Genomic DNA, 16,988 nt, shown 5'->3' on the forward strand with positions numbered 1-16,988 from the left:
ATGGTCTCTTTGACTGTTCACTTTAATGTTCACTTCTTAATTCATAGTTACTAGAAGCTTTCATTGTGCATACAGTATTGCTTACTTTTTTTCTTTTTTCTTTTTTTTAATAGAGATACAACCTAGTCAATATGTGATTATGGGGCCAATGTTGGTGCTTCAGTAATGTGCAGGTTTTTGTTGACGCCACGGATCATATTAAGGGGTGCTGGCAGATCAAGGTTTTTTCTTGGTTTGATCTGCCATAGTTCATGGGAATGTGTTTATGTTTTTTGAATAGTGACGGGAATGGTGGGGGTGGTTTAATGGTAGACTCAAAGGAATCACTAGGGGTGTAACGATAAATCGATTCTGTGATTTTCCCTAATGCATCGCGATTCTCTCTTGAATCGATTCTGAACTTAGTTTTTAACAGCAGATGGCGCGCTAGGCTAGTTTTTAACTGCACACTCAAATGCTCGCGAAGAAGACCGCTTGTGCATTCAACTGAGTGGTTAAATGTACTTGCACCTCTGTTTTTATGCTTTTATGACGCAAGATTAATGTAAACACAACCCACTGTGAACCCTCTTGTAATTCACTTCAACCTTTTTGAACTTTATGAATGATTATTTTAAGTTCAAGTGGTGTGTGTGTAAGGAACTGAAAGCAAGCTGTTTCTAAAGCATGCAGTGCCATCTGCTGTTAAAACTAAGCTCAGAATCGATTTCAGAGAGAATTGCGATGCATTAGATTAATCGATTTATCGTTACACCCCTAGGAATCACACTCTCAAACTTTTTGTTCAGACAAACTTCGGCAATGTGTAACCTCATCCTCATTGGTGGATAGCTGGCGTTTATTAAATCCTTCTGCTAAGTCTTTCACTTTCTTTTCTGCTACTCATAAATCCTATTCGCGAATTGATTATATTTTCATTTCTACTTCTTTATCTTCAGCTGTTCGTGATGCCGATATCTGTTCCTTATCTCTGTCGGATCATGATGGAAATTTGTGCAGATTATCTATGATCCTTCGGCTATCTCGTGCCGCTAGATGGCGATTTAACCCTAAATTGTTACAGGATGAAAACTTTTGCAGTCAATTCAGAAATACATTTTCTGAGTTTATTGAAATTAACCAAGGTTCAGTGGATGATCCTCGAACACTTTGGAACGCAGTTAAAGGATTTATAAGGAATAACTCAATTTCATATGCCTCCTTCCTTCAGAAAAACGGACACAAAAAGATAGTTGAAATGGAATCACAGCTCCAGAATCTCACTAGAGATAATCAACGTTGTTTCTCAGACAATACACTCAGTAAAATCATGGCGGTTAGGTCCGAACTCGATTCATTACTGAACCGATCACTCTTCAGGAGCTATGGAAATCCCCAGGCATAGATGGTATTCCAATCGAATTGTATACTACTTTTTGGTCGGATTTAGGCCCCCTCATGTTAGATATGATACATTTTTCAGTTACTCAAGGCTCATTTCATCCATCTATTACATTTTTTTTTTACAATCGCTATGACAATTTTTTCAATTCTTCTAACAATTTTTCTAAACTCCTAATGCACCAACACACCTACAACACACAATTCGCAAAACGGTTAATTTCATGCTCAAAATCACACATTGTAAACTAAACTCCAACACTAATTTTCAAAATACAATAATACACTAACACAGGAACATTTAGTCAATCATAGCACAATATCATAAAAACTCTAACATCAGACGGAATTACAGAAACTGCATTATTTTGTGTCAGATCTGCCCTTATACAATACTATATTGTATTGATCATAAATTGTGTTTTGCAGTTTTTTGAAGCCTCTCTACATTTTTTTTTCATTGGGTTTGGTAAATGCATGCATTTTGTTTCTTTTGCTACAAAAATTAAATACAAAAAATGAATGACCCATCTCAGAGTAGCTTTATAGAATGTACAGTTTGTGAAAAAAGAAGACAGAGACAGAATTACTGTAGTAAAGGCTTTATTTGCAACAGGATATTACTGCAAGATAACAAAAACATGCAATACAGTTGCCATTTATTATATGAAAGTACAAAATATACAAACAGAAAAAGCCACAGAAGAATAAAATATAAATAAAAAAGTCATCTTCTAATCTGCCCGGTCTTCTGCATTTGGCCACATGTTCTCATCCACATCACACCTGAATATCTTCTTCTCTGGCAAGGTATCTTTTGGTATGCCTTATCCACCCCTGACAGTGTTCAGCTGTGATGTTTTGGCATGCAGCATCCATTGGAAGTAAAAATCCATTGTTTTGGTCTTGGTTGAGCTTGTGTGTAAAAGTTAAAAAATTGTGTTAACTGCATGCATTTTGTGTCAAAGCAACAAGAAATGCATTAATTGTATAGCCTATACAAACTGATGTTGGGCTAACTGCGTTAAGAGTTTAGGAAAATTGGGAAAATCAGCTAGAATGGAACTATTTATGGGCGGTTCTACAGCATCTGGGTCTAGGATCGAGTTTCATAAATCTGATAAAAGTTCTGTACACCAATCCAGCAGCCGCTGTTCTCACAGGTGCTGTTCGCTCTAACCCATTCTTTATACATCGAGGTACTCGTCAGGGTTGCCCGCTTTCTCCTCTGTTATTTGCCCTATCCTTGGAACCCTTAGCTCAAGCGGGCCGACAATCTAAAACTATTTCTCCCATAAATATACGGAATACTCATTCTTTGTTTGCTGATGATATCTTATTGTTTTTGGAGAAGCCGTCACATTCTATTCCTCATGTGTTGAATTTATTTGACCATTTTGGATCTCTCTCTGGGTTTAAAATTAATTGGAGTAAGTCATGTTTACTTCCCCTCAATTCTAAAATTGTTTTCATGTCCCTTTCTATATCTATTCCATTGGTTCAAAACTTTAAGTACTTGGGGGTAGATGTTTTTCCTTCCCTGCAGGAAATCATCTCAAAAAACTATAATAGTATTCTAGCCAAAGTATCCTCGGTTGGCTACTGGAACAAACTAGATGCATGTGTTTCATGGTATATCACGTCACGTCACTATATATGGGATGGGAAACGTCCTCGTATTAAACTGACTACCTTACAACGATGTAGGGTCTTTCTTTCCCTAATTTTAGACTGTATGCTCAAGCCTTTTTCCTCCGCCCTTTATCAGTTTGGTTTGATCCTGACGCTTCTGTGTCTTGGAGAGCAATTGAGGAATCTATTGTTTATCCGTATAAATTGAAGCATCTTGTTTTTTCGGGGGTTCCACTTAGGCAGTGTAAATCTCGGTTTGGTCCCATTGTAACCCACCTCCTCTCCACATGGAGGGATGTTGAAAGATGTTCACAACTAGTTACAATATGGCATTTGCCTATTTTTCACAATAATAACCTTTTGTCAGGCAGTACTCCATTTCGTTGCCTGCAATGGACTCATAATGAAGTAAACACTGGGAGATATCCATGATGATAGTGGTTTAAAATCCTTCCAGAATCTCAAAACTCAATATAATCTGCCAGGCACCTCCTTCTTTATGTATTTGCGCATTAGATCGGCCCTACGGGCGTATGAGGTGCCTTGGAACTCTCAACTGCCTGTTCACCCTTTGCGCAAAGTAATCCTTCCTTCTGAGGAATCTCCCTCCTCTGCTTCAGTCATCTATCTCTTTCTTCTTGAGCATTCATACAAACCTTTTATCTATTATAACTGTTTGGGCTAAGGATCTTAATGAGGATGTGCAAGTTTTATTTTCGGATCAGGTATGGGGTGTGTTTAAATTGTCTTCTAAAAACCCTAATCACCAAATGATTCATTGGAAATTGCTGTATAGGGTTTACTTGACTCCAATGAAACATTTTTATATGAATCTGTCATCTTCTCCTAAGTGTAATCTCTGTTCCCAAGGAGTTTTAGGCACGTTTTTGCATTTATTTTTATTTTTGGGAGTGCCCCTCTCTCTCAACTTTTTGGACTCAGCTCTCACAGGACTTATCGTATTTGTTGGGTACTGAGATATGTTTGACTCCGCGCCATTTTTTTCATGAATGACTTTTGGGACTTCACCTTGTCCATCCAACAAAGATGTTTACTGTTAGCTGCTCTCACAGCAGCAAAAAAATTGCTAGTCAACCATTGGAATGCTCCTCACACAATGGACAGACGAACCTGGACTGTGTATTTGTTGGACTTCATCTCGATGGAACTCTCAACTTCTCGTATACATGGATCTAATGTGAAAACTGTAAATTCATGGCATTCAGCTTTTAATGTTGTCATCTTTTCTAAAATCTTTGTAAAAATTATTTTATTATTTATTTATCTGTTAATATAAATTATTTTATTTTATTTTATTTTATTTTATTTTTATTTTATTTTATTTTATTTTATTTTATTTTATTTTATTTTATTTTATTTTATTTTATTTTATTTTATTTTATTTTATTTTATTTTATTTTATTTTATTTTATTTTATTTTATTTTATTTTATTTTATTTTATTTTATTTTATTTTATTTTAAAGTCTACCAGGGGTGGGAAGGGTTGGGGTGGGTTCTAAATTTGTACAGCTGCTTTTTGTTTTATATTACTATTCCTGAATAAAATAAAATAAAATAAAATAAAATAAAATAAAATAAAATAAAATAAAATAAAATAAAATAAAATAAAATAAAAAAATAAAATAAAATAAAATAAAATAAAATAAAATAAAATAAAATAAAATAAAATAAAATAAAATAAAATAAAATAATAAACAGTTGTTGACAAAAAAAAAATAAAATAAAATAAAATAATGGTGTTTAATATTTTGTTAAAACTCTAAACATTTATTTTTTCAAGATTCTTTGAATAGAAAGTTCAAAGAACTGCATTATAAACACTATCCCCTGTATAACAGACAAGGCTTAAGCCTAGACCCAGACTAAAATGCATGCCTGAGCTGTTTTGCATTGCACTGCACTGCACTTGCACTGGCATATCTTATCATATATATATATATATATATATATATATATATATATATGTATGTATATATATATATATATATATATATATATATATATATATATATATATATATATATATATATATATATATCAGTGCCATTGATTGTTTTTTTGTTTTTAAGGCACGTTTATAAAAGATACTTAGATTAACTAACTATGGCCTGATCCTGGCTTAATTTAAGTCCTGTCTGTGAAACCAGGCCTGTAAGTGTATTTACTGTCACTTTTGATCAATTTGATGCATCCTTGCTGAATGAAGGTATTAATTTCTTTAAAAATATATCTTATTGACCCCAAACTTTTAAATATTTATTGTTTAGCTCCTATTCTATATGATATTTTAAAATTGGAAGTTTAAGATTTTTATAAATGCTGAATACTTTTATAAATCCATCTTATTTCACCCCTTTAGACCCTGTTTCTCAGAACTCATCTATCTCCTACCCTCAAGAGGTGAGGGCTACCCAACGCTCGGGAGTCTCTTCCCCAGAGGAAATCTCCCCCAGACCCTCTGTGGTGGGCAGACCCGGTCAGCGGGTAGGTGGGGATGGCCAGGATGGAGATGCTGCCTCTTCTAGGTGCTTTATTCTCTACCTTTAAAATAAAATAGAAGAAAGGATTTTCCTTGTTCATTTTTTAAATAAAAGAGTGTTTCCAGGCCTGGAAAAGGTTTTTTTTTTTTTTGGAATTATGATAAGCTGTAAAATATTTAATTGGTTAAATATTTATATTTGTTCATGCCATTTGTTTTTATTATATTTTTAAAAATATTTATTTTAATTATAAATTTTTAATTAACTTGCCCAGAGGTAATTTACATATAGAAATCATAAAGGTACAGGAATTTTACAAAAAATACACTACTATTCAACTGATTTGGGTCAGTAAGATTTTTTTTTAAAAATTAGTACTTTTATTCAGCAAGGATGCATTACATTTACTGAAAGTGACAGTAAAGACTTTTACATTGTTACAAAAGTATGAATCAAATGAATTCAGAATAATTGCAAACAAAACTATTATCACAGTTTCTACAAAAAAAAAATAAAAATAAAAATTAAGCTGCACTCTTTTGTGTTTTCAACTTTGATAATAAAACATGTTTCATGAGCACCAAATCAGTATATTAAAATAACTTTTGCAGGATCAAGTGAAAAGTGTAAAGACTGGAGTAATGGTTATTGAAAATTTAGCTAATAAATTACATTTTAATATATATATATATTGACTACAAAAAAACTACAAAGTGTGAAAAATAAATTACATTTTAAAATATATTAAAATAAAAAAAACTGTTATTTTACATTATTATAATATTTCACAATATTACTGTCTTTTTTGGTCAGATAAATACACCGATTAAAAAAAATCATATTCACCCCAAACATTTGACTTAGAATGAGAAAAACTACAAAGTGTGAAATATGGCATTTAAAGGCTATAATTACTAAATTTAGGTTTATGTTGGAAAAGATGAGTATGAAATATAGTGAAAGTATTCGTCACCACCTTTGAAAAATCTTTTCATTTTTTTAGATGTTGCTCACAACCATTCATGTCTTTAGCGATTTAAGAATTCTTTTTGATTTGTGCGGTACAGCAGTAGCAGCAGTCAGAGAGGGGCTCCCCCCAGGCCAGCCCAGCAGTCTCCCCTCCCGCAGCCCCACCCGGAGCTCCCTCCGGAGATGGAAGCGGAGGACTCACTGGAGCTGCAGCTGCAGCAGTGGAGCCTGGCTAGATTCGCCGTGGCGGCCGTGGAGCACGCTCTCCCTCTCATCAGGACAGGTGAGAGTCCTCTTAAACCCTCTTTCCTGTTTCAAACGCAGCTACAGCTGCTGCCGTTCCCCTCACACGTATGCTTCCATCACTCATCATATTTCCCATACTGTTTTTTTTTCATCCCCGCCCTCTCAGAGAGCCTGAAGGTTTTCCAACGGGTGTTAGAGCTGCTGGCAGAGGCACAGGGGCTGCTGGGAGACAGCATAGCCCCCGAGGTGTGGGACGAGCACAGCCTGACTGCGACAGAGCTGGCAAGTTTCTTCAATAACCCTCCTCCACAGTGCAGATCCATAGCCATGAGGCTGATGTCTGCATTAGTGCATACAAACACACACCTGTCGCTGCTCCATCTCACCCACTCCACTTACTCTGAGGGACAGATGGTCATTGTAGAATGTTAAGCTATCAGCGCAAATCAGTCATGGCACCAAGGTTATTTTCGTAAACGAAAACTGAAACTAAGACTAAAACTATCGGTCAAAAAACATTTTCGTAAACTGAAATAAAATAAAAATTTCTAAATAAATGAAAAACTAAAACTAAACTAAACTAACAACAGTAACTGAAAAACGAACGAAAATAAAATAATAATTAGCAAAAATAAATAATCGTGTTCGTGATTTAATAAGCTCTCATTCTGTGCCAGAAAATCGGACCTGTGGTTGTTTAGCGAAATAGATGGCGCTTCATGCACATGAGCTGCGTCTTAAGCGGCTATTCACAGAGAATGCGTTTTTGCATTTAAAAAACAAGACGCGGGCTACGAAATGGGAAATAAATAACTATAAAATATGAAATGGGAAATAATAATAATAATGCACATCTTACAGCGCACAAACGTTTAAAAGCGTGCTTGACGTGCGAGAACAACATGACAGTGCGTTAACAGACACAGAATTAAAAGTTTTGGATGAGCTGACTTTAGTGAATAGTCATTTTGTCATGCTTTGCGATTACTATGGTAACGTCCGCCTCGAGTCCATGACACGAGCACCGCCTTGACTGTATAAAACACATCCAAAACGAGAGAAAGCGATAGCCGCGCTGTGTTTTTGTGTAAAAGGGGCTTTAGAACTGGGATTGATTGCGTTCATCTGAAGCGCGTGCGCGCTGGAGCGGCTCGTCAAAGTAAACATAACAACATAAAAATAATGCAAACATAATTTAAATCACCATATCGCATTTATTTTTGAGTAGTATAAGTCTTCTTATTGTGTACGTTTATTGAGGGAGACGGGACATACAGTAGTGTGCACCGGTGGCTCGTATGTGCAAAAAAATGCAACAGATTAATGCATTGAAAACACAGATGGACAAAAATAAAGTTTCAATGATGACTGCAAAGAACATGCCTGCGTCCCAATGTGCACACTGTCCATGCTAAATTCTATCTGATATTAGTCATTTTTAATACTATTTAGGGCAGATAGGGTAGATAGTATGCACATTGGGACGCAGGGCATGTTTCCTCAAATCCAGCACTGGAGGGCCATTACTGTCCTGCAGAATTTAGCTCCAACCTTCATAAAAACTCAACTGGCTGATGCGGTCTAGTAACTCTGAAAACTTTGATTTGATAACTATTGGCATATTAAACAAGATTACATATTGAATATGAACATGAATATGAATTAATAAATTGTATACATATAAGTTGCGTATTTTTGTTTTTTGTTGAATTGTAAAGAATTATTTTATTTTCATTATTAAGAGGTTTGCACAAGAGTTAACTGTAAACTGCAAACATTCAACTTTGCTAAAATTAAATGTCTTGGTTTGGAAGTGTTCCATTAACTCTGTTAAACTATAATTACTAAAACTTAAAGTGAAACTAAAATATATAAAAACTAAACTGAAACTAACAAAACCATTAATGAAACAAACTAAAACTAAACTGAAATTATAGGAAATTTGAAAATGATATTAAAATAAAAACTATTTTAAAAATTCAAAACTATAATATCCTTACATGGCACGACCGTTGTTTTTTAGGCCAATTTTACCACTTAGAAGCCCCTGTTTGCTCCTGACAATTCAATACATCTGCTATTTCCATCTAAAATATTCGTATTGGTTTAGTAAAATACAGTAAGACTTTACAGCATATGATAAGCTATAACTCGTTTCAGTATGGCTCTATTCAGTAGCATTAGTAATGAAATAACTTGCATGAAATAAGAATGAACTTACTTTTAGAGCATTTATTAATCTTGCTTAATGTTAGTGCATTAAAACATTTCAGGTTGTATAAATGAACATTAATTAATAAAAAAAAAATACTACATTTTTAAGTTAACCTAGATTAATAAATATTGTTTAGTTGCTGTTTATATTAGTCTATGATACCTAATTGGTCAACTAGTGTTAATGTAATAAGCCTCATTGATAAAATATTACTTTTTTTTTTTTTTTTTTACATTTAATTTTATTTATTTAACCAAGATGGTCCCATTGAGATACAATATCTCTTCTATTATAGAGTCCTGGTCAATGTTAACCAATATGCATATATGTTAACATTTAGATATAATTCATGTTAGTTCATAATGCATAAACCAATGTTAACATATAGATATTCACAAAATGTTAACGTTCACAACCTTATTGTAAAGTTTTACCATTATCATTATATTAGTTTTTGTTCCATTCAGCTTATGAGTATTTAACATAAAATTACATCAATGCATTGCATTATACTCATACCAAGGATTATGTAGGTCGCATCGTACTGATTTACAAATTTGTCTCATCCAATGATGTTCATTGCCCGTAGAAATCTTTTTAAATGAACCCATTGTGCTTAGTGTGTGTGCACACCTATAAGAACGTTCCCCGCTGCATATGATTATGTATATTTCACGGCATGCCTCTCTCCCTCATTGATCTTTAATGCACGCTCATGGCGTTTTATCTTGAAAAACTGCTGTCATCTGAAAACTTTCTTTGAAATGCACAGGACTCTTGCTGCCCCCTGCTGGCAATAAAGTGACATGAGATCAGTGAGTCTCTCAGTACTTAAGGGTTTTTTTTTTTGTCTTGTGAAAGAGGGAGAAATTACGGGCATGTATAGAGACATTGGGAGATGTTATATGCTACCACCATGGCATGACTTCCTCTGAACAACCAGAATCATCTCTGATCCACCACCGAATGGTCTTCACGGGCACTGCCATTTTCACAATACGTCTCCTGCAAACCTTGTTACCTGTGGAGAAGGTGAGTGAGCATATGGCTGTGCCATTCTTAGACATTAATAAGCCGTGCCACCATCGCTGAATGGACATATGGCCGTGTCCTTCATGGTCATTATTAAAACAAATGAGAGTGTGAAACACACCAGAAGTCGCTGTGAAAGGGTCAACTGTTCAGTTAAGCTGTAGACCTAAGGACAGCACTGTAATTACAGACAAATTCATTAGTGTGTGCTTGTTTAGTGTACATATGTGTGTTTATTACCTTATGTATGATGTCTTTACAAACAGGTTGGAGATAACCTTCCGGAAAGTACAGTGGCTGCCATTTTCCTCGTGTGTCTTGATTCATCCTTCAGTGTGGCATACCCCCTCATCCATGAGTCAGCCGTGGCGTACCTAGAACAGGCTTGCTTTGAAAGATACAGCCTGTATCGTAGAGTATCCCGCGTTTCTCACTGCATGGAGGCTACATGCACTTTTTTAAAGGATGCACAGGCTGAGGTAATGATTGGAAACTTTCAAGACCAAATAACTTGCAGGATATCTACTAGAAGAATATGAATCTTCTAGTGGATTCAGTGAATTAAGGCATCCACTGATATTGAAATTCTGGTTGATACCGATAAGCTGATAATTATTATATAATGTTATAGCCGATATTAAACACTGTTGTTTAAATAAATGTAAAAAAAAAAAAAAAAAAAAAAAATACCAAAAATAAATAAATTGAGATTTGAGTCATTTTAAGGTTTCTAAAGGCTGATGTAATGCTTGGAAACTTTTAAGGATGACTAACTTAGGATATATGCTAAAAGAATATATTCCTTAAAATTCTGGTTGATAAGCCAATTTTATTTTGTTATAGTTGGTATTCTACACTACTGTCTAAATAAATTGAAACTTAAACACAAAAAGTCATTTTGACTTTGATTTTATTTTATTTAATAGTGTTACTCTCTCTCTCTCTCTCTCTCTCTATATACAGTGTGTATATATATATATATATATATATATTATTATTATTTTATTTTATTTATTTTTTTAAGATTAACAACACATTAATGACTGTCACTGATAAAATTTTGACAAACATTTCTAATCTTGTAAGGTTCACCCAATTGGCCCAACAATGGAATCCAGTGGTGGTTGAAAGTAGAGGTCTGCGCGGGACTGTTTTTTTAGTCCCGCTCCCGCAATATATTCACTCTTTGTTCACCTGCTGTCCGCTTAGAATAATTTTCTTCCCGACCCGACCATTCCCGCTAAATTTAGGTCTCATTTAGGTCCAGAATCTCACATTTAAATTTCCTCTACTAAAAGAAAGAGAGAGAGGCTAACAAATAAACGTGTAGTCTGCACAAAATTGTATTTATTTTATTCATCTTGTCAAGAGTCTTGAATTTATTGACAGCAAAATGTTAAATGAAATTTGTGTCTTAAGACATAAAATTCGTTTAACATATTGCTGCCAACATAGTAGGCAGCAAATCGTCTTGTCAGGATACAATTCGTTTAACATTTACAACACAATAGGAAAAAGTGTCGCAGAGGAAAAAAATGTAGGTTGTACAAAAATAGCCTATTAGTTATTTTATTCCTCTTGTCAAAATACTAAAGTTTAACATTTTGCTGTTAACACAGTAGGAAAAGTGTCGCAGAGAAAAATAAATAAATAAATATGACACCTGTCATTTAAAATGATAGGCTAAGCAAAATATAAACAAAACCGAGTTGAACGTTATTCAAGGACAGCACATCCTCACTTTGCTCCATCCTTATTCTGCTCTGTCGCTCATCGACAACCTGCCTGTTCTGTCACCACCGGTAGGCTACAGCCTGCTCTGAGGACCGTTATGCACATGCTGCATGCACATACCCCGCAAATGAAATGCGTGATGCAGAGAGCACTGGTTCATGCATGCAGTGCGTGCATAACAGTCCTGAGTGCAGGCTGTACCGGTGGTCAATGAGAATAAAGTACAGATATGCTGTTCTGAAAGGACGTCGGGAACAGGATTTTGTTAAACCGCCTGCTCCCATTCAAATTACACCAGAGTTACCGACCGCTACCGCGTTTTATTCGGGAATTTAATCCTGCGTCGCAAGAAATCTGGTCGGGTCCTGCGGTTCCCGCGGGAGAGCCGTGGGAATGCACACCTCTAGTTGAAAGTTTCCTTAGTGTTCGGTCTTTTCTGTGTGCTAAATAATTTAAAGGAATAGTTCACCCAAAAATGAAAATTCTTTAATTACTCGCCCTCATGTCGTTTCAAACCAAGGCCTTTGTTCATCTTTGGAACACAAATTAAGGTATTTGAGATGAAATCCGATAGCTGTCTGACGCTGTATAGGCAGCAAGGCAACTACCACGTTCAAGGCCCAGAAAGGTACGAAGGACATCATTAAAATAGTCTGTGTGACATCAGTGGTTCAACCTTAATTTTATGAAGCTACGAGAATACTTTTGTGCGCAAAGAAAACAAAAATAAATGACTATTCAGCAATTTCAGTCTTCAATGTGCGTTCTGACGTAGAACTCAGATACGCCGTTGTTTGCAAGCAGAGGAATGCACATGCATGTGTCGTTGTACTGTCTTGAATGCACATCGAAGACTGACACGGAAGAGAAGAGATTGCTGAATAAAGTCATTATTTTAGTTTTCTTTGGGCACAAAAAAGTATTCTCATAGTGTCATAACATTACGGTTGAACCACTGATGTCACGTGGACTATTTTAATGATGTCCTTACTACCTTTCTGGACCTTGAACGTGTCAGTTAAGTTGCTGTCTATAGAGGGTCAGAAAGCTCTCGGATTTCATCAAAAATGTCTTAATTTGTGTTCCGAAGATGAGCAAAGGTCTTACGGATTTGGAACGACATGAGGGTGAGTAATTAAACTTTATTCTGACTCCATTATATTATGACCTCGAATTTTGGTTGAAATGCAAATTGGTTGTTTGTCCATTTCTAATTGTTATTATTCTGATACTTTATTATTCTGTTGTACTCTTTACTTTATATTTTACTCATCCATTAGGAATCTATATCGCTCAGAGTCTCTCACGTCAGCCGTGTACATAGATCTCACAGCCACAAATTCGCTAGTCTGTTCATCATACATAGGTTATGACTAACACTATTTAATAGGCCGCCCATGCTTGCCATAGTATCATGCATGGGCGGCCTATTACTATAAAGTATGGCACCCCATGCTTGCTAGTACCCCGATAGTATTTTTGTCTAGCCCCTCATAGTTAATGCAACTGCATAACAACTTAACTAAAGTCAAGCAGTTAATCAGAAATTTAGAATTCCACCTGATGTGCCCCATGCTCCATCTAACCTAAGATCTAGCATGTAACACTGGACACTCCGCAATCTCAATAACCGTTTTGGTACCGATATATCGGGCTGCCCTAAGTTAAATTTAATCAAGAAGATAGTAATGCAACTTGAATAATGGTTTGTCTTTAGATGATTAGCTCACTCAAATATTATTATTTCTTCACTCTTATGTCGTTCCAAACCTGTATGTTCTTATTTTCTTTATAATCTGTTCTCTTACTTTAAGAATTTTAAGTAAAATTGATTCAAGCGAAATGTTTCTTCACAGGGCGATAAGAATTGGCATGAGCTTTTGGAGCTCGCTGACCAAGGAATAGATGCTTTTCCGTACCATCAGCACCTACCGGTGGTGAAGGAATGCGTCCAGATTTGCTCCTACCTGTAAGTTGCTCACAATTATGGAAACTGTAAAACCGTCATTGACATCTGCTGTTTTGTCTGGCACTGCGGAAGAGGTGTCATCATATAAAAATCTGTAAAAATCGTGTCTCTTCGTAGGTGGAAATTTGCACAAGCAAGCCCGCTCCTGCAGTCGGAGAGTCAGAAGATATTTCTGAAACTTTTGTCTCATCCTCTGTCCCCGGTGAAGGCAGAAACCTACTCCTGCACTCTGAGCATTTTGAAGGTACAAGATGTGCAGTGGAAATTGGGAGATAGAGCCTATTTTAAGCCACTTCCAGTAGATAAGTGACAGGAAAGACAGGGAAAAGTTCACCTAGGTTTGGAAATGTGAATATTCCAGCTAAACCAGCTACATTGTTGGTCAAAGTTGGACATTAACTGATCTAACATGGTTTTAAGTGCTTGGCCCAGCTTGAGTCCAGTGTGTCCTGTTCTGTAGTTCAGTGGCGAACCTCAAAGAAGAATGGTCACAGTATATTCACAAACAAATGAATTGGACTCTGTTATATTATTACATTCAACAAAATTAAGTATATTTTGTTTATTTAAGATTTGTGATATTTAAGTGCAGTTAAAGAGTATTATATTATGTTATAGTATATTATTAACAAATATTTAATTATAATATTACATTTACACTACCAAGTAGTTTTATAGTTTGGGGCCAGTAAGATATTTTGTAAAGAACTTAATACTTTTGTTCAACATGGATACATTCAATTTAATAAAAGAGACAGTAAATACATTTATAGTGTTACAAAAGATACAAAAGATATAAATCCTGTTTTTTTGTACTTATTAAAGAATCCTGGAAAAAAAAAAAATCAGTTTTTTCAATTTTTTTTAACATTGATATTAATAAAAATGTTACCCGAGTACCAAATCTGTATTTTATAATGATTTCTGAAAGATCATGTGACACTGAAGGCTGCTGAAAATGCAGCTTTGCCTTCACAAGAATAAATTGCATTTTAAAATATATTAATAGAGAACAGCTTTTTAATGTAATAATATTTGACAATATTACTGCTTTTACTGTATTTTTGATCAAATAAATGCAGCCTTGAAAACCATAAGATACTTTGGTTGTACCAACAATTGTACCAAAAATAGTATATAATAAAATATTACAAAAATCATGTTTACTATATGTTAGCTATTATCAAAAGCACTTTTTAGAGTAGTTGGCAAGCTTGGCCACCTGATGACCTGGTATTTCCAGCTAGCAATAGACCTGTAACATTCAATAACATAACATAACATGTAATGGTTGTGTTCAGCATACATTGAATTTCTATTACATTGCCTAGCAATTCTATTACACTCCACATAGGGTGTTGGTGACCCCTGAACTCTGTAGATGGTAATATCCCACCCTAACTTCCTGCTCTCATCCCTACAGGAGTGTTTAGGAGTTCAGAATGTGGCCAAACCTGCCTCATCCATCTGCAGCGGAGTGCATTTCTTGCTTCATTCCCATGTCCTGTATGAGATCAGTATGTTTGGCCTTCAAGACCAAGCAAGAGAGGTGAATTATTCATCTTCCTGTTTCCAGCGAGACCCCAAGTAATGCACAAAGAAGAAATATTTTGATATACCAATACACAGCTTGCTTATAAATAATGTATCCACGCTCCATGTTTAATGTGTTACTGAGGTCATGCTAAGCTAATGATTGACATTGGAAATGCCCCTGTCTCACTGCTGTAGGTGGCAGTTGGTGGATTTGGATGAGGTAGCTCGTTGTAAGTGCAATATTATAGCGCCATCAACTAACTTTATGTGTGATCCAAAGGTGAGCGCTGCTGCCAAGGATATTCTACTCTATCTGCTGAAGGGACGATTGATGATGACAGCTGCAAGTTGGAGCAGATTTAATGAGGCACTTTACCCGGTCATTCCCATATTACAGGTGCAAACACTCTTTCCTTTCTCTACATCTCTCGTCATACACACACACACAAATGCACAGCCGCAATATAACCGTCAAACTGGGCTGAAAAAATAATTTCCAATGTAATATTAACGTGTTTGCGAGATGCCCGAGGCTGAATGGTAATATCCATGTAAAGCCGCATTCTATTTTAAACAAGGTTATTTTGTACTTTTCAACAACCAAAGCTGTGCTTCATTTTTTGAAACGACTTCCACTGCGGGTGGGGTGGGGTTGAAATTGAATATTCATAAATCTTGTCAAGGTCAACACATTTGATCCATTTTTAGCTGAAGCCTCTGAGTAATTGGTTTGTGCTGTCAATAAAGCAGTGGTGAAATGGGATTGTGTGTTTATTTTTTTTCCAAGATGGATTTAAGCTTGAGAGTCTATGGTCCGCCATGGTTGTGTTAAAGCTTGGTGCGTTTTTTTTGTATATTAGAGTTATGCAAGCACTGAGGACGCCCTGGGAAACTGTATCCTGCTGATAAGTGAAGCATCTGCTGAAAAGGGAGATGAGATGTGCTCACTGACTGCTAGACTGCGGGCGGCCCTCCGGCTTCTGTTCACCAAGCATCATGCGTAAGTTAAACGTGCACATCGGTTTGGATATCTAATAATTTTTTTTTTCACTTTCTTAAGGCTGTAATTACCAAAAGATTAAAATTCTGTCATCATTTACTCATTCATATCATTTTCTTTTGTGAAGCACTACAGGAGATGGTTTGTATTTGTATCAGATGAAAATGAATGAGAACTTGAATGGCAAATTAATTAGGCAACATAAAAACAGTCCCAGATAGATATATTCTAAATCTTCCTGGACCATACAATAGCTTTCTTTGTATAAAAAAAAAAGCGGCATACATTGTACTGAATGTGCGCTTATACTTTATTCAATTCTTTTGAAAGAATATATTTTTTACTGTACTTACAGATAATGTAATATTAATAATGAAATAAAAGTCTACTTAAGTGTATTTAAAAAGAGTGCACTTTCGAAACCATTTCCTAACACAATTAAAGGTACTAAGCGAAAGGTATGCTCAATTATGACAAAAATCATAATCACTATTATTTTGGTCAATATTGTAATCACGATTGTTTAAAACGATTATTAGTAGTCTAGGCCATATGACCCAAACTTTATATGAAAGATGTATTTAAAGATAGGGATATATATATCAAATATATATTTTCTGTAAATAAGAAAATAACATCTGTAATAATAACTGTAATAACATCTACATTTTAGAGACCAGCGAAATGTCACAATTCTCAATTCCACAGCAGAATACTAAAGTAACTAATATTAGTTAAAAAAACTAAAACAACAAAAAAGGTCAAAAAATTAT

The 16,988-nt window shown here is 35.2% G+C and overlaps 1 protein-coding gene across 1 annotated transcript in view; it reads left to right on the plus strand.

Annotated features, from left to right (window-relative positions):
* Window positions 1-16,988, plus strand: part of rttn (rotatin) — a 78,032-nt gene that overhangs the window by 8,480 nt on the left and 52,564 nt on the right. Inside the window, exons 8-17 of the mRNA XM_058765158.1 lie at window positions 5,394-5,559; window positions 6,582-6,766; window positions 6,896-7,011; window positions 9,806-9,976; window positions 10,243-10,455; window positions 13,567-13,679; window positions 13,797-13,923; window positions 15,103-15,228; window positions 15,496-15,612; window positions 16,076-16,215. Of these exons, the coding sequence (XP_058621141.1) occupies window positions 5,394-5,559; window positions 6,582-6,766; window positions 6,896-7,011; window positions 9,806-9,976; window positions 10,243-10,455; window positions 13,567-13,679; window positions 13,797-13,923; window positions 15,103-15,228; window positions 15,496-15,612; window positions 16,076-16,215 (1,474 nt within the window). The remainder of the gene's footprint in view (window positions 1-5,393; window positions 5,560-6,581; window positions 6,767-6,895; window positions 7,012-9,805; window positions 9,977-10,242; window positions 10,456-13,566; window positions 13,680-13,796; window positions 13,924-15,102; window positions 15,229-15,495; window positions 15,613-16,075; window positions 16,216-16,988) is intronic.

Source organism: Onychostoma macrolepis, chromosome 24 (assembly GCF_012432095.1).
Source record: "Onychostoma macrolepis isolate SWU-2019 chromosome 24, ASM1243209v1, whole genome shotgun sequence".
NCBI classification, from domain to species: Eukaryota; Metazoa; Chordata; class Actinopteri; order Cypriniformes; family Cyprinidae; genus Onychostoma; species Onychostoma macrolepis.